The following is a 26,041-nucleotide window of genomic DNA, read 5'->3' as shown; positions in this document are numbered from 1 at the left end:
CTTCAGAAAACATTAATAAAATAGTTGAAATCGACGAACTATTTCTTTCATTTCCAAGAAGAAGAAAGTGGGCGGAGTCTAGCTGTCTTGGAAGCTATTCCCGGAATTCAACGGAATGGAACGTCACTATCACTTTCGTATTTAATTACTTGGAAATGGCGAAACTGAAAGTGTTTTACTGGATTTTTTTGAAAGTAAAAATTGTAAATAAAAGGATTATCTTTTATTTTTCTTTGTTTATGAGGTAATAAATCCAGTAGATCACGCGGTAAATTTACACATAAACGCTTCGATATAATAAAAGACAATCCAAAAGTAAACACAGATCATTTAATAGATTTTTCAGTAAATCTTGGTACAGAAGATGCCTGTGTCACAAAGGTAATCAATATCTCACTGACAACTCATATGAATAGAGAAATAAGAAAAACACATCAACTGCAATGGCTATTTATTCACATCAATGCTATCATTATCTGTATTCATCATTTCTCTTCAGCGTGATGACATTGATGCCACAAAATTCTTAATTCTATATACAAAATTGTCTGTACATGTTCTTATGAACAAAATAAATGCAAATAACATATTTCCGTTAACAGTCATTGAATTATATTGCAAGAGAAGCGAATATAAGAGTATTTTTCTTCTCTGACAAAGCTGGATATATATATCAAATTAATAAATATGATAAAAAACACAACCAACTTGAATTATTGTATGTACAGCAAAATGTCCAAAATTACTCAGCAGTGAAAACAAATAGCTAAACTTTGGATTTCTTTGAGAATACTTATCAATCGTTATAAATAAGAATTAGAGTGAAATGTATGATTCATAAAAATAACCATACATATTTTCTCTCCAGAAATTCTATGAAGATATCCTATTAAAAATATCCTTATTCATCATACCTATTAAATGATTGGATGATAGTTACAAAATATTATCATTGTAAAATATTAAACATCTTATGACACTGTACTGTGTACATTTAAAAATACATCAATCTCTGAAGGTATCTCCTTATAAAAATCCATTTTTATCACAATGGCTCACTATGTAAACCAAACCTAAACTAAACTTGAATGCATTACCATCAATAATCCTTTCAACAGCATTGCTTACATTCCACACAAAAAGTATATCATGGTTTGTCAAGCATGCAAACCTGTCAGCTTATCTTATGGAAAGAGTCTTCGTTTCCTTGCATGTAAATTAAATGAAATATCAATTTTGGACCTTTTTTGCAATTTCAGATTTCTTAATAATCCAAAGAATTACAACAAACACATATGTTACCCATAACTTTCATGTCAATCCTGAGGTGGAACCCAAGTCGTCTAGGTGAAGTAATAGGGTTACCCTACCACCCAAACAGCAAAAAGTTATGTGGTGATCATTCACTGATAAGAAGTTGTTACATTAGTTTAAATGTTTACATTTGATTATAAGACTATTTTGTCTAATATTAACCCTACCTCACATGTTAGTATAAGGAAGAGACTTTCATTTATAGATACAAATCTGCATTCCCTTTGTCTTGGGATGAAAAATAAATAAAAATCCCTCCACCCTTATCTACAGAATTCGTGTATTAAATGCTCCGTCAGTGAATATATACAGAGACAAAAAGTGTGTTAGAAATTTGAATCTAACTTCATTAACATAAGTAATGTGATTGTACATCGAAATATGTCGTGATGAATAATCATGGCATATTTACAATCTTTTATTTATGTCTATAAAGTCTATATGACTATACAGGTATTTTTGGTGTAATTAAAAATCTACTCTTGTGACAGGTAAGTGTATATTGTGACTTCATAAATCACAATACATAAATACATGAATAAAATTAAACACTGTCCACTGATAATTTTTACAGCTGTAACGTTTGGACACATTTTAAGATCTATATCCTAAAACAAAAGAATCCTGTACCACCAACAGTAGACGAAAAATAACATGTATGTACCAAACTGATTTACAGTGAGGCGTTGATATCTACGAGATCTCTTGTACACATGGTAGCAGTCAATATCTAAGTTGTTGTTGAATCTGTGCAATAAAGATATTGACCTTCAATTTATCTCAAGTGTATGATTATAAGATAATGCATTAAATTTCACAAAATTTAAGTAAAATGGTATAAAAGCTAATTCTGTTATTTTTAATCCGTTGTAAGATTTTATAGAACTGACTGTAACCATGACACCTTAGCATTTTTACCTTTCACAATACAGTGGAATTAGGATAACATTCAGTTTCAAATTTTCTATATGGTTAAGAAAGAAAGAAAATTAATGTTCTGTAAATTATTTGGTTTCTGTGACTGTGATCATGACAATGTAACACAAACAATGATCTGGTCAGATATTACAAATTTCTTTCAAGTTTCATAAAATTCAGTTGTAAATGTTAGTCTGAAAGCTACCACAAGTTTAGTAATATTCCTTTTGTCCTATAAAGATTCTGTAGCTATGCCCTTTTACTAGAAATTGATAGCAGAAGTGTGAATTATCAGAAAGCTGCCTGCAAATCTAAGGCAGACAGACATATCTATCTGCCTATTCACATCAATGAAAGTTGAACTGTATTTGTTCTGGTGGAATAAATTTATTTTATTGGTAAGTTCAAAATAATTGCCAATTAGCAGAAGACATTTATTTATTTATTGATTTTTTAGATTTTAAAGTGAGAATATGATGAATACCTGGTAAGTCAAATCACCACCATAAACTGTGTCAGATATTAGTACTGATTTCTTCATTTCTCATTAAAATGTCTTCAAAACGTTAGTACAGTTATTCATCAATGTAACAATTTAATATCGGTAAAGCTGACTTCATTCTTTGGTATTTTGAAAGATCGGGATATAAGGTGTCTAATCTATATAAGGCAGTGAAAAGATTAAATGAAAGTATTTGTGTTGTCGCTGAAGTCTACATACATGTATGCAGTGATATCACATGAAGATTAAGGATATTTAAACCAATTTCAGTCATGTCATCTAACAACATATACATTACTAAGTAATTAGATTTTAATAACAGTTCTTAAAATTTGAAAATGAAATAAATATAAAATTGTTGTCATTGCTTTTCTGTATATTGTTTTCAATTTCACAGTAACTGTAGTGTAGCATTACTTCCTATTGTGAATCTTAAATATGTATCATTTCCACACAAATCCTCTCACTCTCATACCATTTTTCAACAGAATATTTTGCAGTAAAGAACACAGTGACATCATCACCTTGTTTATTTGCTAAAGCTTCACAAGTTTGGCTGGTCTCCTATATGGAATATTGATTCCAAGTTTCTTCAGTTGAATGTTTCTTTTCTCTTCGTGATTTGTCCAGTCTTCTTTAGAGATATTTTTGGCATTATCAATTAGTGAGCGATGAAGTCTGTCCCTTTCTACTTTGGAAAGTTTAACTCCTTTTGCAAATTTCTCCATTGCTTTACCACGTCTATATCCCTTACTTTTGACAAGTCCTTGAATAATAGCCTGATAAAAAATAGAAAACAATGAAGTTTATCCAATTTTTCAAAAATTCCATTTAAATAAATTTTACACAATGACATTATACATCTGATATATTTTTTGAGTCGTATGCTAGCTAATGAAAGAAAGTTTTTATAATGAAAGTGTTAATAAAGATATTATGAAAAACTGACAAAGGGTGAGAGTCTCCTCATTTATTTTGATAACTAGGGACAACAGAGAAAAGGATAGTAGAATCTGAGTGTTTTTACAGCCAAACATGTATATCTATTCCAGGAGATCATCAATGAGACATCAACATCAAAACATGGAGGTCATTAAAAAGACTTAAACACTGATACATGGAGGTCATTGATGAGATGTAAACATTGATACATGGAAGTCATTGAAAAGACTTAAACATTGATACATGGAGGTGAATGATGAGACTTAAACATTGATACATGGAGGTGAATGATAAGACTTAAACATTGATACATGGAGGTCGTTGAAAAGACTTAAACATTGATACATGGAGGTGAATGAAAAGACTTAAACATTGATACATGGAGGTCGTTGAAAAGACTTAAACATTGATGCATGGAGGTCATTGAAAAGACTTAAACATTGATACATGGAGGTGAATGATGAGACTTAAACATTGATACATGGAGGTGAATGATGAGATGTAAACATTGATACATGGAGGTCGTTGAAAAGACTTAAACATTGATACATGGAGGTGAATGAAAAGACTTAAACATTGATACATGGAGGTCATTGATGAGATTTAAACATTGATACATGGAGGTGAATGATAAGACTTAAACATTGATACATGGAGGTCATTGATAAGACTTAAACATTGATACATGGAGGTGAATGATAAGACTTAAACATTGATACATGGAGGTGAATGATGAGACTTAAACATTGATACATGGAGGTCGTTGAAAAGACTTAAACATTGATACATGGAGGTCGTTGAAAAGACTTAAATATTGATACATGGAGGTCATTGATGAGATTTAAACATTGATACATGGAGGTGAATGATAAGACTTAAACATTGATACATGGAGGTCATTGATAAGACTTAAACATTGATACATGGAGGTGAATGATAAGACTTAAACATTGATACATGGAGGTCGTTGAAAAGACTTAAACATTGATACATGGAGGTCGTTGAAAAGACTTAAACATTGATACATGGAGGTGAATGATGAGACTTAAACATTGATACATGGAGGTCGTTGAAAAGACTTAAACATTGATACATGGAGGTGAATGATAAGACTTAAACATTGATACATGGAGGTGAATGATGAGACTTAAACATTGATACATGGAGGTCGTTGATAAGACTTAAACATTGATACATGGAGGTCATTGATAAGACTTAAACATTGATACATGGAGGTGAATGATGAGACTTAAACATTGATACATGGAGGTCGTTGAAAAGACTTAAACATTGATACATGGAGGTCGTTGAAAAGACTTAAATATTGATACATGGAGGTGAATGATGAGACTTAAACATTGATACATGGAGGTGAATGATGAGATGTAAACATTGATACATGGAGGTCGTTGAAAAGACTTAAACATTGATACATGGAGGTGAATGAAAAGACTTAAACATTGATACATGGAGGTCGTTGAAATGGAGGTCATTGAAAAGACTTAAACATTGATGCATGGAGGTCATTGAAAAGACTTAAACATTGATGCATGGAGGTCATTGAAAAGACTTAAACATTGATGCATGGAGGTGAATGAAAAGACTTAAACATTGATACATGGAGGTGAATGATGAGACTTAAACATTGATACATGGAGGTGAATGATGAGACTTAAACATTGATACATGGAGGTCATTGAAAAGACTTAAACATTGATGCATGGAGGTCATTGAAAAGACTTAAACATTGATGCATGGAGGTGAATGATGAGACTTAAACATTGATACATGGAGGTCATTGAAAAGACTTAAACATTGATGCATGGAGGTCATTGAAAAGACTTAAACATTGATGCATGGAGGTCATTGAAAAGACTTAAACATTGATGCATGGAGGTCAATGAAAAGACTTAAACATTGATGCATGGAGGTCATTGAAAAGACTTAAACATTGATGCATGGAGGTCATTGAAAAGACTTAAACATTGATGCATGGAGGTCATTGAAAAGACTTAAACATTGATGCATGGAGGTCATTGAAAAGACTTAAACATTGATGCATGGAGGTCATTGAAAAGACTTAAACATTGATACAAGAAGATCATGGATTAGACTTATGTAGCTTTACAAGGAAATCATCTGGTAAGACTCAACCATGTATCTGGCTGCCTTAATAGCTTGGTGCATGAGCAGGAATTGCCTCATGTACTTTTGGAATCTTTGAGCTTTTTTTTTAAAGTACAGTTTGTGTACAAAACAAAAAGACATGTACATATTATTAAATGCATTGGACAATATTAACCACTTCTAAAATCAATGTCCCTAATGGAGGACTAATAATTCTTTAACTGAAGTCTATAATGTAAAGTCAAAATGAGACAATGTAAATGTGCCATCAGTTCTGTATGTTAAGGGTAAAGTTAGATGTTGTCATAAAGACGTTGAACACATTAGGCAAAACAGGTTGACATATATTTAATAACTAACTGCTTGGCTGATTTGATTAGTGCCACAGTATCTATAAACACTTAAGTAATGAATCTCAAGCTGATCTATTGAAATTGTAATTACTGAAAGTGATACCTCAGGTATCCAAACATCAACGACATAGTCGTAGCTCGGTAGCTGATCAGGCGACTGGCCGTTCACTTCCTGATGCCACTTCATCAATGTGTTGATAATGTCATCTTGCTGAAAAAAACATTCACTTATCTTAATTGTTTATAAAGTTGTATAAATACATGAGCTCACAACACCTCAGCAGAAAACATACTTTACTGTGTGGATACCATCTAGAGATTTCCTGTTTTCCATAAAGCCTTGTGAGTTTCATAAAATATTGAGAGTCACATATTGTATAACTATTGTTAAACAGTATTCTATATACAAATCAGTAGCCTTGGAAACAGATTTACATGTAATTAATACCTACTGTATCTATTGCTTTAAAATTCCAGCAATTTTTATCAGGAAATAATTTAAGAATTCACATCAAAAGTTAAAAACTTGCTTGTATAAAGAACATTTTTCTCTGTAGTATTGAGCATTCCCTATTGGAATTCTTTCAAATTTTTTACTTTTCAAAACGTCCTAGATATCAAAGTACTGTAGATATGTGTATATAATGTACACTTTCTAAAGATTGTTTTTTCAACATGAGACCTAGCAGCCTCAACAACCATCTGAGGAAAGCTGTATTGAATATAAAGGTTATAGGGTAAATAGATTTCATGTGTCACAAAAAAGAAATTGTGACATTGATGACAGTAAAACTTAAGTAATGTTTTATACCCTTGGGGGTCAGCCAGTGTCAATATATGCATGTCATTAAAACTGTCTTACCATATACTTAAAGTTCTTGATAAGTTACTGTTGACACTCGTCTCAAAATCGCTTTAGTCAAAATAATTTCCAAGTCCTGATTTTTTTCCTTCTATATCTTTGTCATTTTAGTTCTGATGACTAGAATTTCATTGAGTTGAAATTACGTTTGAGTCGATGTGATTTTAAGTTCCTTCAACTGTAAACCATTGTACACACAACACTTGGTCTCTGACGATTAATTACCAGTTTAATTATCCAAATAAAAGTTGGCTTCTTAATTAGTGTCACCATCCTGTAGCAGTGACTTACCTGTACGTTAAACTAAGTATCGTATTAACACAATACATAAAAGCGTTCAGTTTGGTTGTGTGCATCTTCAGGAAAACAAACCCATCAAACCATTACAAACTTTTTGACAAAATCTGATCCCCACAATTCCGAGAGAAACTCATTTTTGGGCTTGTTTAGTGGTTGGAAAAGAAGTGCTGAAAGTATTTTTCATTGATGGTCTATATCTGTGCATGATTTGTTAAGTCTAGTGCTTGCATGATGTTTTCTATAACAAACAAGAGTTCCTCGGAACTGTATGTGTCGCCTGCATAAAGTGTCACGGTCACCCAGAAATTGAACTGGATGTGCAACGTTCAACCATAAAGTTGTAATACCAAATTTCATTTCTATAACATGAAGCATAAAGGGAAAACTGTGCAAAGCAATATTCCTGAGAAATTTTCCAAGTTCAAAGGGACATATCGCAGCCAAGAAAGCCGTGAATCGAACCTTATCTGTAATGGTCGACCATGAAGCCATTTCTCATATTTCATTTAAAAAACTCTAAGCATAATCAAGAAAAGTACAAAAAACCATATAACATGCAACGTTCAACCATAAAGTTGTAATACCAAATTTCATTTCAATATCTCAAAGGATAATCCAAAAAAGTGCGGAAAACAATATTCCCAGAGAATTTTCTAAGTTCAAAGGGGCATTTCTCAACCAAGAAGGGTCACAGACAGCCGGAAATCGAACTTAATCTGTACCCTTCCAACAAGAAGCCATATACTAAATTTCATTTTGATAACTCAAAGCATAACTGAAAAAAGTCAGGAAAACTTTCTTACGGATGAAGCCGACGTGTGACGACGGACAAAGTGATCCCTTAGTGTCCGCCAGCTCTGCAGGCAACACAATAAAAACTTTCTAGTTCCGTATTCTTCATATGTTTATTCATAATAAAGTGATATCAATATCATCTATAGCGTCATACATCATTTCTTGAAGCAAATCAAAAGCAAATTTTATTTTCGTTATTCCATAAAATACATGTGATTGGTCAGTAGGAGTAGTGTACAAAAGTGTGGGACGAAATGACGTGTGTACAAATTCATTTGATAGGAGTTGTTATTATATGTTTTGTTGTTTGGATGAATAAACAATAAAAGGAGAAAGTAGAAATTAAACATTAATTAAAAATTAAGTAGAAGCCCTACTTCGTTCAACAGTAAAAATGTCAGGACACTGATATTGTCAACCATACACACTCTTTGTTTGAGCTGAAATTCAGAAAAGTCGAAATGATTTCCACCGTCCCTTGAATGAGTTTTGACTATATTTCCAATGGAAAATAAACATCATGCTCAAAAATGCAATTTTCCTATGAAAACTAAAGCAAAGATCCTCCTCTCCCTAAAGGGAACTTTGAGATCCTGGGGTCATAAAATTCACAATTTTTGCAAAACACCTTAAAACTCTTCCAACCACAAAGGGCAATTGTTTCTACCATATCAGGGTGACCTAAAAACACAAAGAATTTAAACACCTTTCCATGTATAAAGTGTTTTGAGTTTCATTACATTTACAGAACACTGTAAATTATTCATTGCGAGTACCACGAACACTAGAGACATCCACTGGAAAATTGTAGCACTGCTTTAGTCGTTAAATACATAGCCATTCCTCTGTTCTAGCACTAAAACTATTTGAGATAGCCTTAATCTGATGATCCCTAAGGATTCCTTCATTGTCAGCTTTAACAGTCATGGTAGATCGTAGTCATGGTGTGAAAAGTTAATAAAATGTCTACCTTGTAAATATTTTTTCTTAGCATGATCTGTAAAAACAGCATTTTTTTTCTGACATGTGGTATGACCCAGATAAGTGTCCATATAAGGTGGCAAAATTTACTTTCCAGAAAGTCAACCCCCCCCCCCCCCCACCAACCCAAAAAAAAAAAACCCTTTTTTTCAGAGATTCCATCCCCCACCCTCCTCCAACACCAAAAAAAAAACACCACAAAATAAACACTAGTGCACACAATAAGCACAATATACCCGAGTTTATATGGTAACACCAATTCCTTTCAATGTAACAAAACAGACCTGCTCTTCATCAGCAATCGGTCCAAAACCAGCATGCCGTATAGCAGATTTCTCTTTGGTTCTGTCACTGAAGTACATGGTATGTCTTTCACTCTTTTTCTTTCCAAGATAAATCTGTACCAGGTATTTCTATAAAACACATAATTCAGCCAGCCAATGAAAAGTTGTACAACAATAAAGAAGAACTCCCTATAAATTGTATATGATTACATATCCTCATATTCCTTGTTATTTTATCTTTTATCATATCATCAGTTCTATTGTAAAAAACTGATAATGATTTCTTAATCTTTAATCAAATATCTGTAAGGGAGGAATGCCAATCATATCTTTGACTGCGTTATGAATATTAGACATACTGTGTTATGAATATCAGACATACTGCGTTATGAATATCAGACATACTGCGTTATGAATATTAGACATACTGTGTTATGAATATCAGACATACTGCGTTATGAATATCAGACATACTGCGTTATGAATATCAGACATACTGCGTTATGAATATCAGACATACTGCGTTATGAATATCAGACATACTGTGTTATGAATATCAGACATACTGCATTATGAATATCAGACATACTGCGTTATGAATATCAGACATACTGCATTATGAATATCAGACATACTGTGTTATGAATATCAGACATACTGTGTTATGAATATCAGACATACTGTGTTATGAATATCAGACATACTGCGCTATGAATATCAGACATACTGCGTTATGAATATCAGACATACTGCGTTATGAATATCAGACATACTGTGTTATGAATATCAGACATACTGTGTTATGAATATCAGACATACTGCATTATGAATATCAGACATACTGTTTTATGAATATCAGACATACTGTGTTATGAATATCAGACATACTGCGTTATGAATATCAGACATACTGTGTTATGAATATCAGACATACTGTGTTATGAATATCAGACATACTGTGTTATGAATATCAGATATACTGTGTTATGAATATCAGACATACTGTGTTATGAATATCAGACATACTGCGTTATGAATATCAGACATACTGCATTATGAATATCAGACATACTGTGTTATGAATATCAGACATAGTTCTCATTATGATTTGCTCCTATTAAATACAAACCTTCATTTCTTCTGATTTTATGTACGCTATTAGATTTTCATTCATTGTTTTCATCTTCTCATACCTGATAAGTATACAAGATTGATAGGATATCAGATTGATCAGAAATACAAAAAAATATATACTTCATATATATAAACTTTTCAACCAAATGCGAATCTCACTGATATTATTGCTGCATACTTTAGAAAAAGATCGTAGCAAAGACATATTTCAGTATGACATTATTTAAGGAATTATTATTTAAGGACTTTTGACATAAACACTTGTCACAAAAATGTTATGGTGTTATTTTGTTTTAAATTCATATAGAGGAAACAAATAGGAATATGTCAATGTTTGGAGTACGACAAACTTGAGTATGTCCACAAATTAGAGCGGACTATATAGAGGAGACAAATAGAAGTATGTCCACAAATTAGAGCAGATTATATAGAGGAGACAAATAGAAGTATGTCCACAAATTAGAGCAGATTATATAGAGGAGACAAATAGAAGTATGTCCACAAATTAGAGTGGACTATATAGAGGAGACAAATAGGAGTATGTCCACAAATTAGAGCAGACTATATAGAGGAGACAAACAGAAGTATGTCCACAAATAAGAACACACTATATAGAGGGGACAAACAGAAGTATGTCCACAAATTAGAGCAGACTATATAGAGGAGACAAATAGAGGTATGTCCACAAATTAGAACTGACTATATAGAGGAGACAAATAGATGTATGTCCACAAATTAGAACACACTATATAGAGGAGACAAACAGAAGTATGTCCACAAATTAGAGTGGACTATATAGAGGAGACAAATAGATGTATGTCCACAAATTAGAACACACTATATAGAGGAGACAAACAGAAGTATGTCCACAAATTAGAGTGGACTATATAGAGGAGACAAATAGAAGTATGTCCACAAATTAGAGCAGACTATATAGAGGAGACAAATAGAGGTATGTCCACAAATTAGAACTGACTATATAGAGGAGACAAATAGAAGTATGTCCACAAATTAGAACACACTATATAGAGGAGACAAATAGAAGTATGTCCACAAATTAGAGTGGATTATATAGAGGAGACAAATAGAAGTATGTCCACAAATTAGAGCGAATTATATAGAGGAGACAAATAGAAGTATGTCTACAAATTAGAGCGGATTATATAGAGGAGACAAATAGAAGTATGTCCACAAATTAGAGCGGACTATATAGAGGAGACAAATAGAAGTATGTCCACAAATTAGAGCGGACTATATAGAGGAGACAAATAGAAGTATGTCCACAAATTAGAGCTGACTATATAGAGGAGACAAATAGAAGTATGTCCACAAATTAGAGCGGATTATATAGAGGAGACAAATAGAAGTACCATAAATAATATTTGCTTCAAATGCTTTAAAATATCAAATAGAAAAGAAATTCCTATGATGCAGCTTACCGTTCCTGGTCTTTTGGGTTAGTGAGGTCATCTAAAGGCTGCATGTCTCCACTTACAGATAAATTCTCACTAGCGCTGTCAGATATTGGAGGACCATAGTCAATGTCTGGAACCTTTTCATCCTCAGAATCTGTAAACCATAAACTCTATTTGGAGCATACGTACAAAAAAGAAATAAGTTTGATAAAACTGTTATCGGTCCCTTCCACGACATCCGATATCTACATCACCACCCTTTTTATGTGACAGGAAGAGTCACATATACTCAAAACTCTAACCAACCAACCACATATTACACTTTATAATTCATTATAGATGTAACAGTTGTTGCCCATATAGATCACTGAAAATAACTGCATCATTACCACTGTATACACACTGTTACATTGTTTACATCACCTAACAGGTCCTATAAATGATGTCAGAAATAATAGTGTAATCCTAAAAAACTAAAAATTCTGCTCCTTTTCATTGTGGTTTGATTCTTTTTCATCTTATTTGACTTGTTATTATCTGTTTTATTCCTCCATTATAATTAAAAGTCAATGTGCACCAGTATAACCATATACTGCATAAGTTTGTTAAAAGGGGAAAATAACTAAACAAAGGAATCAAATGTACTTTTAACACAATTTACCATTCATCATAAACATCTATATTGTACATGGCAGCAGTCATAGAAATAAGGATGTAAAAAAATAAAAGGGCAGTAACTCTGTTTACACTGAAGTATAATACTCACTTTTAGACAGAATAACACATCTGTATATTAGAACCGTACATTGTGTGCACGGATATGTAAGAGCAAATTTTGTCCCTTTCTTCTATCATGCACACATATGTGCATACCACACATCATGTAATGTTGTGCAATCACACAACTGTAATTTTGTTGCTGTAAATGTGATATATTAGATGTGCACAAGACAAGGTGCTGCACAAACTGATGGTGTGACTGATTGACGAGCACAAAACTATTCTGTAATATTAATCTTGTTTAGTTATGGTGATACAAACAGGCTACATGGATACAATGACAGTTGTGGGATCGCATAGCATTACTTGATAATTGCCTGATGTCAGCATGTGCGTGCACGATAGCAAAACTGGATGAAATAAGCTACTGCACATTTGTGCACACATTATATATGAATTATAGATAAGTGTGAGATAGGTTTTATTTATTTTCTAAATATATAAGAATCAAACTAAGCGTATATCATGATTATGCCATTTATATTCAGGTTAGACAGATCAGACTCAATACTTACATTCACTAGTAATTCAAAGTGTTTTGTTTACACAGAGCAACACATGACCCTTACCTGATTCACACATATCTGGGTGACCAGAAATACCCTTACCTGATTCACACATATCTGGGTGACCAGAAATACCCTTACCTGATTCACACATATCTGGGTGACCAGAAATACCCTTACCTGATTCACACATATCTTGGTGACTAGGAAATACCCTTACCTGATTCACACATATCTGGGTGACCAGAAATACCCTTACCTGATTCACACATACCTGGGTGACCAGGAATACCCTTACCTGATTCACACATATCTGGGTGACCAGGAATACCCTTCTTCCAGCGTCCTAATACTTTCTTGTCCAAGTAATCTTCTGCTAGTTCACATGCCATGGAGAATTGAGAGCTGTTTTCCTCCTGCAAGTTGTCTAGAATCTGATTGAAAGAGAACAGAAATGAAATGATTGTTATTACAATATCATAACATTGTTTCATCTCTGATAACACATGAAAGATAAAATACTTTAAAAACTGAAAACCAATAAAGTGTTGGAGGTGGAACCATACTCATGCAAACAGGTTTTGTACATAGAGTACCACAGCCCTCAGGGGGAAAATACACATTTCAAGGTTTTCCTGAATTCTTCGGGAACGACAAACTTACAGGTTTGTAATAATGTGTACGCAAATTAAAGTTTTGAAATATGTAAAACATTCATCTCAACAGGTAAAACATACTACCCGTATTTCAGAAATTTATATTTTGAATTCTGAATTGATCTTCAGAACATAAAAACTGACAGATGAACATATAGATGTTAGGCTGATATAAGCATTTAAAATCATTTCCACAAAAAGTTACAATGTTTTTACCTTTTCTAGATTTTTAATCCTTTTTTTTCTTTCTAAACAATTTTACCTTTTTCTTTTCTTTTTCATTGAAGGGAAGGACACTTTTTCTTCTGTATCTCATTGTTATCCTTGAAAATAAATCACCATCATTAAAAGTTAACACATGAATAGTCCCTAAACACAAGGATGGTCAGTAAACACATGAACAGTCCCTAAACACATGAATGGTCAGTAAACACATGAACAGTCCCTAAACACATGAATGGTCAGTAAACACATGAATGGTAAACACATGAACAGTCCCTAAACACATGAATGGTCAGTAAACACATGAACAGTCCCTTAACACATGAATGGTCAGTAAACACATGAACAGTCCCTAAACACATGAATGGTCAGTAAACACATGAACAGTCCCTAAACACATGAATGGTCAGTAAACACATGAACAGTCCCTAAACACATGAATGGTCAGTAAACACATGAACAGTCCCTAAACACACGAATGGTCTTGCTCAAATATGAAATAGAAACAATGACCATGAATCCATGTCATGTTCTAATTTATCAAAATTCCTCAAAAAAAGAAGTCATTGTCATGATGTTACTAAATTGGTTGATGTCTTTCTTTAACAATAAGTATGATGACTTTGACCTTGGAACCCTGAGACAAACTAAGGTAATTTCACTGTTGACCTTTGGGTAAAGTTTTGTCACAGTCATTGGAGAATGGCACAAGAGTTGGGTGAATAAATTGAGTATTTCACCTATAATGTCCTTCAGTTGGTAAAAAGCTTGATTAAGAAGACTGAATAAAGATCAGGACAGGACACAACTGTACTGTAGATGTATTACTTATAAAATGTGTAATCAAACCTATATTCAATTGTGTAGATATAACTTAAAGATGCCTTGTGTTTCGATTAAATATTCATTCATATATACTATATAAGAGAAGGGGAGATAAGGTTATCGTTTGCAGTAAATTAAGGTATAAAATGTATATATACTTCTTAATATATAGTACGAAAAGCTTGAAGAATATAATCATATTATCGTCTAAATGTCAAGCAATTATAATGTTTAGTCAACCTACTTCTATATACCAGAATATAACACCTCTACATACTGCAATACTTACTTTTCCAATGGAGTATTTTTCATTGGCTTGATAAATATCACTGAAATTTTTGAGAACTGCTGCCTTTTCTGATATATTTTCTTGACCTGTTGAAATAAATTTAAATTTAAGTGTCTTCAATGGTCCTACAAGCATTTGATATTCAGTGTCTTCCTTAAGATAAACATCTACCAGAACTGAAATTAGATATAAATATTTCAGGAAAACAACAGAAAAGAGTGTTTATGAGAAGACAACCCATGGAATAATCTTTTTATGTTTCTGGGTTACTCTTTACAGATAAAATTCATAAAACAGGCCAATCAAAGCTGATCAAGCTAATCTAATAATTTAACACAACTGGAAAAAAATACTCAAGCTTAAAACATTATTTTTTTTATTACAGCATCAATTTGTATATCCTTACATGACTTACTATTGTGAATTTTTAATGCAATAAATGTGATTAACCGATCAGTTTGTAGAAATTTTTAAGCACGTCACACTGCAACGTCATAAAGTTGGCAGTTTATTTAGCAAAACAAAAATAAAATATTAATTATCACAGCCTTCATATATAAATCTACACTTACAAAAAGGCAGGCCAGAATGAATGTTTAATCTCTCTCATCAATATAGTATCCACCACTACACACTAATATACAAGGGCCATCAGAGATGGGTTATACTTCCCAACTGGGACAAAATTTAAGTATGAAAAATAAGAAAGGACAATAAGATAGTTCCTCTTCTAGCTTTACAGTAATGCTCCAGACAAAATTTAACTATGAAAAAATAACAAAGAGCAATAACTCATAAATTATACAAAAAGGATTGATGGTTTTGTTCACTACACTTCTCCTTGTTGAGATCTATCTACCTATGTCCTTGTTGAGATCAATCTACCTATGTCCTTGTTGAGATCAATCTACCTATGTCCTTGTTGAGATCAATCTACCTATGTCCTTGTTGAGATCAATCTACCTATGAAGTTTTGTGTTGATACCTCTTATAGCTTTTGTGTTATGCTCCGGACAAAATTATGACCGATGGGCAGACAAAACAGCAACTGTATGCTCTCCCTTCCGGGAGCATAATAAATCTACACTTACATAGGCAGGCCAGAATGGGTGTTTTCTCCATCTGATCAATATAATATCCTTTTCTGAAAAAGCTGGACCTAGCAAAATAAACATAAAATATTAGAATCCAAAGGAATTAAATGGTGTCCATGATTGTATTATAGTTGGCTTCCTATTTGTTGGATTTTTTTCATTCTCTTCTCCTATTTGCTCTTAATAATACATTTCAATTCATTTTGTACAGACATTTTGATTAAAACTATGGGCAGGTTTGGTTACTAGAACAAGATACCAGCACACTACCAAACCTTACTGCTACATTTGTTAATACCTTTACTGTGAAACATAAGATACCATAAGTACAAGATACCAGCACACTACCAAACCTTACTGCTACATTTGTTAATACCTTTACTGTGAAACATAAGATACCATAAGTACAAGATACCAGCACACTACCAAACCTTACTGCTACATTTGTTAATACCTTTACTGTGAAACATAAGATACCATAAGTACAAGATACCAGTACAAACCTTACTGCTACATTTGTTAATACCTTTAGCACACTACCAAACCTTACTGCTACATTTGTTAATACCTTTACTGCTACATTTGTTAATACCTTTACTGTGAAACATAACAAAATGAACCCTAAAAATAAAGAAACAAATTTTAATTCTGTTCAATCTATTTGCTTCAAACAATGTGACAGGGACAACTTTATAAGATCAGTGAATTCCATCAATCTAAATCAGAAAAATAGCATCATTTCTATTTATGAAAGATTTGTAGCATCGAAAGGAGAAATGTATAAATTTACGGAAAAGGTCAACAATTAATTGCTGCCTTTGTTACCGATCATTATTGTTTGAAGATTCATATCATATGATTACATACAGGAGAATCTGATTGGTACCAGTATGAGATTGTTGAGATCTTAACTTTATCTAAACCTACAGTACACCTAACAAAAAAAAAAAAAATAAAATCTCCATCTGGAGTGAATTCAAAATAAGTTTTGATAGCAAATCAAACAATTCATGATTACTCCTAAAACAATAATACTTTTTGTCAAAATTCAAGATGACCACTTGTCATCCATCTTGTTCTTTTTGTCAGACTTGAAATGACTGGGCACTACTAGGTACCATAGTGAACCTTGATATAAGATACAAGAAAGATTAATCCAGTACTTCTCAAGACATAGCAATATCTAGAATTGTTTAAGAAATGATGGCAGACCACAGACAATTTAAACAGCCAATCACCAAATGTAATTAGCCAGCTAGAGTAAGGTCACATCAACAATGGCTGACAAACGGATACAGTCATCAACAATATCCTTGAAAATTTTATTTTATTAAGTGTGGAGATCATTCAATTTAATGTGTAAATCTAAATTGCTATTCTAAATCAGAATTGCTTAATTAATATTATTCTAGCAATTGCTCCTCACAAAAATTAACTTTCATTTAAAACATGGCTTTTCAACTTATTTAATCAGGACACCTGAATGTATCACTACATGTATTAATGTGAAGGTGTACCTCCCACAATAGGTGACAGTCCATCAGGAAGTTCAAAGTCACTATCTGAGGAATCACACAAGTCTTTCTCCAAATTAGGATCAAAAGACAGCCTGAAAATAATCCAAATACAAGAATTTTATTTGATGGGCTCTTTAATTTAAAACAAATTGATTTTAAAGTTAACAGTCCTCTTTATATCAATATATCCGTCTATGAAACTTTATACGGTAAAAGCATCCAACCCTGACTACAAATTTCAAGATCTTTAATATCCTACAGATTTCTTGAATTCACACTTAAGCAAAAATTACTTGTTTCATCCATATAAATAACATTACACACACCCACCCAAAACCTTACACTCCATCACCTATATCACAGTATTTTCATGCAACATATGGGAAGAGATACAACTACATGATGCTACAAGTTCTGGGAAATGTATGTAGTTTGTCCTGGTTTTATACACCCAGTTTATCATCAAATTATGATTTACCTTTTTCATCGACCGAATTGTTAAGGAATAAATGTATTATATTTAGAGAGAGTTACGTAAGAAATGATTTTGATTGAAATCACAATGAAACAGAATATTGCTTCCTGAATCACACACCCCAGAAAAAGCTGTGCTTTGTCAATTCTAAAGTATATACCTGCTACTGTGAGGCAAACTCCGGTCTACTGGTGTAGGTGTTGGTAAGTCAAAGGAACAGCTACTGCCATTGAGATTTGACATTGGTGATAGTGGCATACCTGGAGAAGACCCATAGTCACTGGTGTACACAGATACAGACTCTCTCAGAGGTGATGAGAGCCCATCATGACTTCCCATACAAGTTAATTTCAAGTCTTTTGAACTATTTTGACATGATTTCATAGTTCTACTGCAGTTTACTTTTTTAAATGTTATTTTCGACTGTCCAGCTTTCAAGCTGTTTTTAGATGGTTCAGTGTTTACTTCAGTTAATAAATCTGGAGAACTATCAGATTCAAAATTTGGTAATACATGTGTTTTTCTACTTGGAGTTTCCTCGACAAACTTTTTGCTATGTTGTACTCTCTTTTGATCTTGATTATCAAGCTTCCTCTTTTTAGAGCACTCTACTTTTTGCTGTTTGCAGAGTAAAGAAAGTCCACATTCTTTCTCTGCCAGGAGTACTGCAGCCTTGAAGGCTTCAGAGTAGGACCTCATAGACAATCCTGGAAATATACAAAGCTGCTAGATATTTTGGAATGAAACAATCAATTCATGATATCTACAGTGTAAGTTTATACAGCCAAATAGACTTCCTGTGAATTAAGGAGGTTCCAAAATCATTTAGAATTATCCATGAACAGAGAGGAAACATTACAAAAACATCTTTGTAATTTTTTTTATTTTGCTTTAGAAAAATTCATGTAAAAATTTTAAATTATTTCTATATTAATCATGGCTTTCTGCATGCATTTTTATTATTATTTAAAAAAAAAATTACCAATAAGCTTGACAAAATGACACAAACTTGTTTATGTACCTAACATTTGCAAAAATGGTAAATTAGAAACCAGTATCATCAATGTACTACATTGGGATGAATATGACATGATTCCTCTACACATAAAAAATGGTTTGTTCTGAGATTAAAACTTACCCTTCTGGGTAAACAACTCTCCCTCCAAACAATCCAGTCTCCGTATCAGCCTCATATCTGTGATGTCTTCACTGCAAAATACGAAAAAATGATAAAAAACATTGCTATAACTTAGTTCATCACTAGATAATCTTATTTCCCAGCAAGTACATGTACGTAAGTAAGTAAAGTCCTGATGAAGCCCTATTATAAGGGCGAAACCGGTAGACCAACTGCCGAATAAAAATTTTAAAGAACACGCCTCCAGCTTGTCGGATTGATTCATCCGTATTAAAGGGAAAGACGTTATAATTTATACTAAAACTGCTAATAAACAAAAATTGTGGCAAAACACTAAATATCTCTTATACACAAATGTCTTATTTACCAAACTTCAGGGGTGATTGTGCATTATAATGAGGTTAGACTGTACTTAAGATTCTGAAATTTTTCTGTTGGTTTTAACATGTTTTCACAAACATGGGATTTATTGCCCCGATGTTTCATTACCAGATTTTTTATGTGATAAATGACTGACACTAAGTTCTTCTGTACATTATATGGATCTGCCATTGATTATGTAAACTTTGATATCTTAGATTTATCCACATCATAGTCACCTTCTACTTGAACTTATAAAGTGTCTCATATCCGAGGAAACACTATGCATAAAACTATGTGTAGTGGTTGCTGAATAGTGTCTCTTTGCCCTCACACCGAATATTCTGGAAAAGGCTAGCAATATTCTGTTTTTTCCACCAAAATGTTTAAATTAGAAATTCAAACTATCTTAATCCACTGCCATCTCTTTGATACTTACTAGGCATTTTCATTTAAAAACTTTATATGTGCCAAGATTTGCCTTTTCTTTGCACTGCTGGTATTGTGAAATATTGGGCATTCTTCTTCTGTGATCACCTTACAACAAAAATATCAAAGTTGATGACTAGTATACACATGCACAAGAGCAAACTTCAGTACACTGATCACACTAAATCACCTGGCCTATCAACAACATCAATTAATCAACAGGATACTGGGAATATTATCTCCTACTTTTCTTTACACTGATAAAAACAATCGACATACAGTTACAACAGACCTAGACACTAGTAATCAATAAAACAAACAAAATATTGTGATAATTAACACTTCTTATAGATATATAATGATATATTTCTTGCCAGTCACTATTGTGGATTGTTATTTGCATTATTTCACTATCTAATATTGTACAGTCTCGTTGCAAGCCTATAATTACCTGTGCAGGCCACCATGGGTATGTGCGGACCTTCACCCAAACAAAGTCACCAGACTTATACACACACTCCCCCATCCTGTAGACATATAGATACATATAAATACATGTATACTAAATAGAGAATATTTAATGGTTTTAAGTGTAATAACTAATTTTTTTCACAAATGCATTCAGCAAGAGTGAAAAATAAATATCTTATCATAACAGATGACATTTAACAGGAAACTTACATTTTCATTTCATTAAATACTGATCATAACAAAAGAAAAAAATTACTATATGTTTAAAAAATCTTTGAAAATTATAGTGTTCTATGATGACAAATAGTTTGACATTATGCTTAAAAACAAGATGCCATCTTGAATGGATTGCTAAACATTGTTTTCTACCATTCAAGCAGTTTTCTGGCAAGAATTGCTTACAAAACTATTTTAAACATAAGATAAGAGAAGACTAGAAATGTACACAGAAATAATACAATAAAGCTTATTCAGCCTTCGTTTCATTGTATCCAAACAGGAAAATCTGCAGATTTCATTGCAGTGAATAAAATGCTCATCTGAATGGATGATACTATCAATGTTATATTGTATCACTTGAAAAATAAGATAAATTTCTAATATATAACTGATTGATAAACTTTCACAGATCAAAATTTCATAAATAATTTACATCCTTTAATATCAATAACATATCAAAGAAACATAATATATACTGTAAAATAAATGATCCAGCTGAGAACCTGATATCAGATACCTGTTTCTATCCTGTTTTACACTATACTATCATTGCAATTTAAATCATGTTAAATCATGTAGAACAAAATGGGACACTTTCAGGAGGTCACAATCAGCAATATTTAAAGACCACTATACCTGTTAGTTAAGCAATAAGCACATTCTAATTATCTTAATTGATAACAAGGTAACTCAGATATTTTGGAACATTATAAGAACTTCTATTCTATGAAGATAACTCAATGCAAGAGAGAAGAGACTGTGAGACTTCTAGATCTAAACACATCAAAACTGAAGAGCACATAAATTGATCAGCTGTTGAGCTACATACCTGATAACAATTAAAATCAGCTCTAGATCCAGCGATTTGAATAAATCATACACATGTTGTGCCAAGCTGTCAATTTCATTGTAGTAAAATTGTCATGTAACTGAAACTTGGTACACTTTGGTAGAATTTGAGAAGCTGCTTGATGAACACTGGAAAGATAAACGTTTCTATTATATTTCATAAATCACAAACTTTGCTTAAGCCATTACACCGAACTGTTATTACTTTTATTTTCATATGTTTATATTTTGATATGGATACAGATGTTTTGTTTAGAAACCCTGCATCTATAATTTATCCTAATGAATCCTAATGAAATAAATTACTTTCGATGTAGCTAACTTCGGTATTATAACATATATCATTTGACGATGCTGATTATAAGTTCATTCCTTGGACACTGTCAAACGTCCAATTTAAATGAAAGCCAAGGAGGAATACCAAATGGAAATACATATATTACTCATGTGTTATGCAATACACATTTGTGCCTCGACGGTCAAGGAAAATTTAACTCTCCCTATCCAACTCAATCAATTTCACAATCACCAACATGATACTTAGCAGAAAAGTGTATTATGGTCATATTTACAACATATCCTGAGATCTTTTCTGAAAAAGCCTTACAATGCTTGTTTTCACTTATTGACACTTCTTTGATAGACCCTGTCAATTCAATGCAAGATGTTAACATGCAGGTTTTGAATTTTTATGTTTACGGTATGCAAAATCTATGAAATAATAAAGTTTTGTTTGTTTGTCCGACTTACCTTTGTGTCAAAACTATAGTATTTCAATTGGAAAAGCAGTGGAATTGAAAGTCCATAGAACTGTTGTCATCATTTCGCAAAATTACGTTTTTAAAACCACCATTAACATCAGTGAAAATTCTATAAAATAACGCTCACTGGCGTCAACTACCGGTATAATTCATTTATACAGCTGCATATGAGCAGCCATTGTCCCGCAATAAGTCTAATTTACCTATCATGATAACCTCAAACACATCATGATACCTAAACTACATATTTAGATACGTATGAGACGAAAGAAAGCTAGACAGTGTAAATCATTAGGGAAACGAAAGCTTGCATTTTTCCTGTTTCCCCCTATCCAAAGCAATATAATCCTGATCACCATACGCATTTGAATATCCACACATGTAACTACAAAAATTCATAAACTCACACTTGTGTTTCTTGAAATGAAATCTCATGCCACTCAAAAATATATCTAAATTTACATCCACATTCAGTGTTGACTGGATAAGCAAGCTAGACGCTATGGTAAGTCTATCCAGAACGGAAACGATTCGTGGAGTTTGCGCACTGGTCAGTGGCAATTGACTCCCGCACGCAGGGACTTACTCTGAGCAGAGACGTATAAATGTGTTATATATGTATCTTCTCTGAGTGGGGTGAAGTGTCAAAACTCGCAAATTAGAAATACATAATGTAATTGTTTTATCTATAAATAGCTACAGGCAGAGACCTCTTCACATGTCTGTTTGAGGTTACCTACTGCATCGATACAATTAGGCCTAAGGAATCTGTATCTGCAATCGATTATTCGTGAAGTATCGATAATTGCACCTTTCGAAATCCTAACTTGGAAAATTAACTTGTATCCATCCGGGCTGGACTGTTTGACGTCATACATGTACGTGCCGGCGCCTACAACGTGATTGCGGAACATAAAAGCCCACGGAAGTGGTCACTTGGTAGTGTAAAAGTTAGAATCAAAGTACTGAAAGGCTAAACGTATTGAAAAATGTTCACAAATAACCGCAAAGCTATATTACTTTCCCCATACTCCTACACTTTGGAATGCAAAAATTACTAAAATAAGAGAACCAGAGGCTATTTTTCTTAATTTTAAGCGATTTTATATCTTCTTTAATTCTCATTTCAAATTTGACGACAATAATGTGAACAAATCAAAATAGATAAAAAAAAATAACAAAATACACCCAACCATATATTTATCGCACACAAGCCAAATGATCAATAGCTCTATGATGAAGTTGACTAAATAAAACCTTTAAAATACCCAAGATGTTGCAATGACTATCCTATCAATATGAGGATTTAGACAAATCGAAAGGACTTTATACCTACTTCTTTATTTTGAATGTATTGCAAAGTAATAGTCCTTACTTATTGTAATTATATTTGTAGTTGAGGAAAGTAGATAAGGTGTACACAGCATTTCAGATAGATTAAAGTGTAAGTAATTACATTAAATGTATTTACATGCCTATCTTCCTTGAAGTATCATGGTTAGACTTTTCTTGCAGTAATTATGTTTATAAAGAAATAGTTCTTTGAGATTAAACCAGACTTCCGTATATATACAACATTTACAATATTTTCACTATAGCTACTACTATTTCTGATCTCGAATGCATTAGATAATGTCACCATGACACGCTAAATGAATAAATATGTTATGGAAATATTTCGTTCTAGTTAATTGATAATTATAAACATGAATATTTTGGGGTTTTTTTTATACGCGCTTTGTTTGAAGAAATATTTTCAATTCAAGGAACTTTGATACACATTAACAAACCTTGAGAAATCAGCACAATCAACCTTCATCAAATAAACTTAAAGACAAAAAATATAAGTTATGACAGAGTCAACATCATGATCAGTACAGTATTAAAAATATATTATTCATAAATCATGAGCACCAAATGTACCTTGCCTACGAAGCGCAAACTTTTTATCTTCAAAAACTTGAAAAAGTGTCATGGCGGTAGGTGTGAAAAACCTGAAAAAAAGTGTCATATCGACGGGTGTGCGCGTGGGACGAACAGTCCAATTCGGTGACGTCTACTGAGGTAAAGTGATGTTATATATTAAGACGATCTTGCCACAACGACAAGGATTAAAACAAAACTGATGTTCTGTTTGTAAGTTTTGTTTGTTTATAAGTGCTGTTAGTTGATAATTCAAACCAAGCCCCCAGACTAGCTTCTTATCAACTCGCACGTACAGTGTTCTGTACGCTTACGTCATGTCGAGAATTCCGTAAAATATATTGTTCAAAAGGGCCTGTTTCCAGTAATGTTAATTCTCCATAGGAGCCTGCCCCCGTATAATTTCTTATCTAGCTCAACCACTGTTTTTTTCTTTTTCGAAAAATAATTTTACACCTTTCCGACACCCAGATTTAATAATTTCAGTGAAAATGTATTTTTATAAAGTTGTCAAATTCAGCATCAAAGACATAAGTTCGTAAATAAAATAAGGTTATCTCGAAATTGTAATTAGCAACATAGTATAAATTTCTTTTGATAAATATTTCCAAAACATCGTGTTTATTCATAAAACATAAAAAAAAAATATTCTCGGATGAAAATGCACTTGCAGAGACACAATTATGAAGAAAAATTGCCATAAATTTGCAATTTTCTCCTGTTGTATAGTTTTGGATGCAAATTTCCATCAGAAAATCGGATAGAGCTTTACTTGTTTCATATGTGTACCAAAAATCAGCTAATTCCATGTGGTGGAACGTTCTCATATCGCCGCCTGAATGTGGTTGTAAATTGAAAGAAAAGGGGAAATGAGTAACAACCTTGTCTGAAACCCTATTATATAGCTTATTATATACAAACTTTTATATTGAATATCAGAGCGGATGTTTCATGACAGTTTTATGATGTGTAAAAAAAAAAAAAAAAAAAGTACTGTTTCCCCGTTTCGATCTTGATTACTTGAGAACCATTACGTGTGGAACATATCAGATATCTCTGACTCCTGGTTACATCGCCGAACATTTAATTGATGACGGCGACTATGAGGTGTGGCTTTACCAGCACTCCCCAGACCTTCTCCGATGTCAAATACATTCTCGACACAAAAGCCAAACGAAATATAACGTTTGGATACTGTTCCCCGTTTCACCCGATGTTGAGGCCCCAATAAAGGACTACTACTGCCAGTGCCCAGTTGGAGAGAGAACGATGGGAATGTGTGCGCACATCTCCAGTATCTTGTACTACTTTGGGTATTACAGGACGCTGGAAAACCCTCGACCATTACAATCACAGGTAAAGAAATTCCGACAAAACTTGAAATAGTTTTCGATGCGGCAACAGAGTGCATATGTCGAAAGTATGTTTGGGGCTCGATATGAAAGATCCCCGTTACCATGTGACTAACCAAACTTATAAATATAGGTATTATACAATCGCCCGTAGCTATGAACACTCCCGTAAATGCGAAAACCAACCAAAATCATAAGGAACACGTTTTGTTTGTTGTTCTGTCTATTTGTCAGCCAATGTCTTCAAC

General features: G+C 32.9%; 1 protein-coding gene across 3 annotated transcripts; it reads right to left on the bottom strand.

Annotated features, from left to right (window-relative positions):
• Window positions 1–342: 342 nt before the first annotated feature.
• LOC132551062 (PWWP domain-containing DNA repair factor 3B-like) lies at window positions 343–23,009 on the bottom strand. Of its 3 annotated transcripts, none has more exons than XM_060215164.1 (16): window positions 22,926–23,009; window positions 21,738–21,886; window positions 20,670–20,745; window positions 20,229–20,326; window positions 19,430–19,500; window positions 18,452–18,998; window positions 17,817–17,908; window positions 16,297–16,364; window positions 15,206–15,291; window positions 14,132–14,192; window positions 13,512–13,647; window positions 11,952–12,081; window positions 10,508–10,571; window positions 9,379–9,507; window positions 6,260–6,367; window positions 343–3,513 (listed from the first exon to the last, which is right to left on the bottom strand). In XM_060215164.1, exons 3-16 carry the CDS (start codon window positions 20,742–20,744, stop codon window positions 3,271–3,273), a joined length of 1,908 nt encoding a protein of 635 aa, XP_060071147.1. In that variant the 5' UTR covers window position 20,745; window positions 21,738–21,886; window positions 22,926–23,009; the 3' UTR covers window positions 343–3,270. The 3 variants fall into 3 exon arrangements, with proteins under 3 accessions (XP_060071147.1, XP_060071148.1, XP_060071149.1); XM_060215165.1 differs by lacking the exon at window positions 22,926–23,009 and adding an exon at window positions 22,508–22,559; XM_060215166.1 differs by lacking the exons at window positions 20,670–20,745; window positions 21,738–21,886; window positions 22,926–23,009 and having other exon boundaries at window positions 19,430–19,495; window positions 20,229–20,298.
• Window positions 23,010–26,041: the final 3,032 nt, after the last annotated feature.

Source organism: Ylistrum balloti, unplaced genomic scaffold (assembly GCF_031769215.1).
Source record: "Ylistrum balloti isolate Yb309-2 unplaced genomic scaffold, AGI_CSIRO_Ybal_v1 Utg370170, whole genome shotgun sequence".
NCBI lineage: Eukaryota > Metazoa > Mollusca > Bivalvia > Pectinida > Pectinidae > Ylistrum > Ylistrum balloti.
The sequence above is the reverse complement of the archived record's forward strand: the minus strand, read 5'-3'. Positions and strand labels throughout refer to the sequence as shown.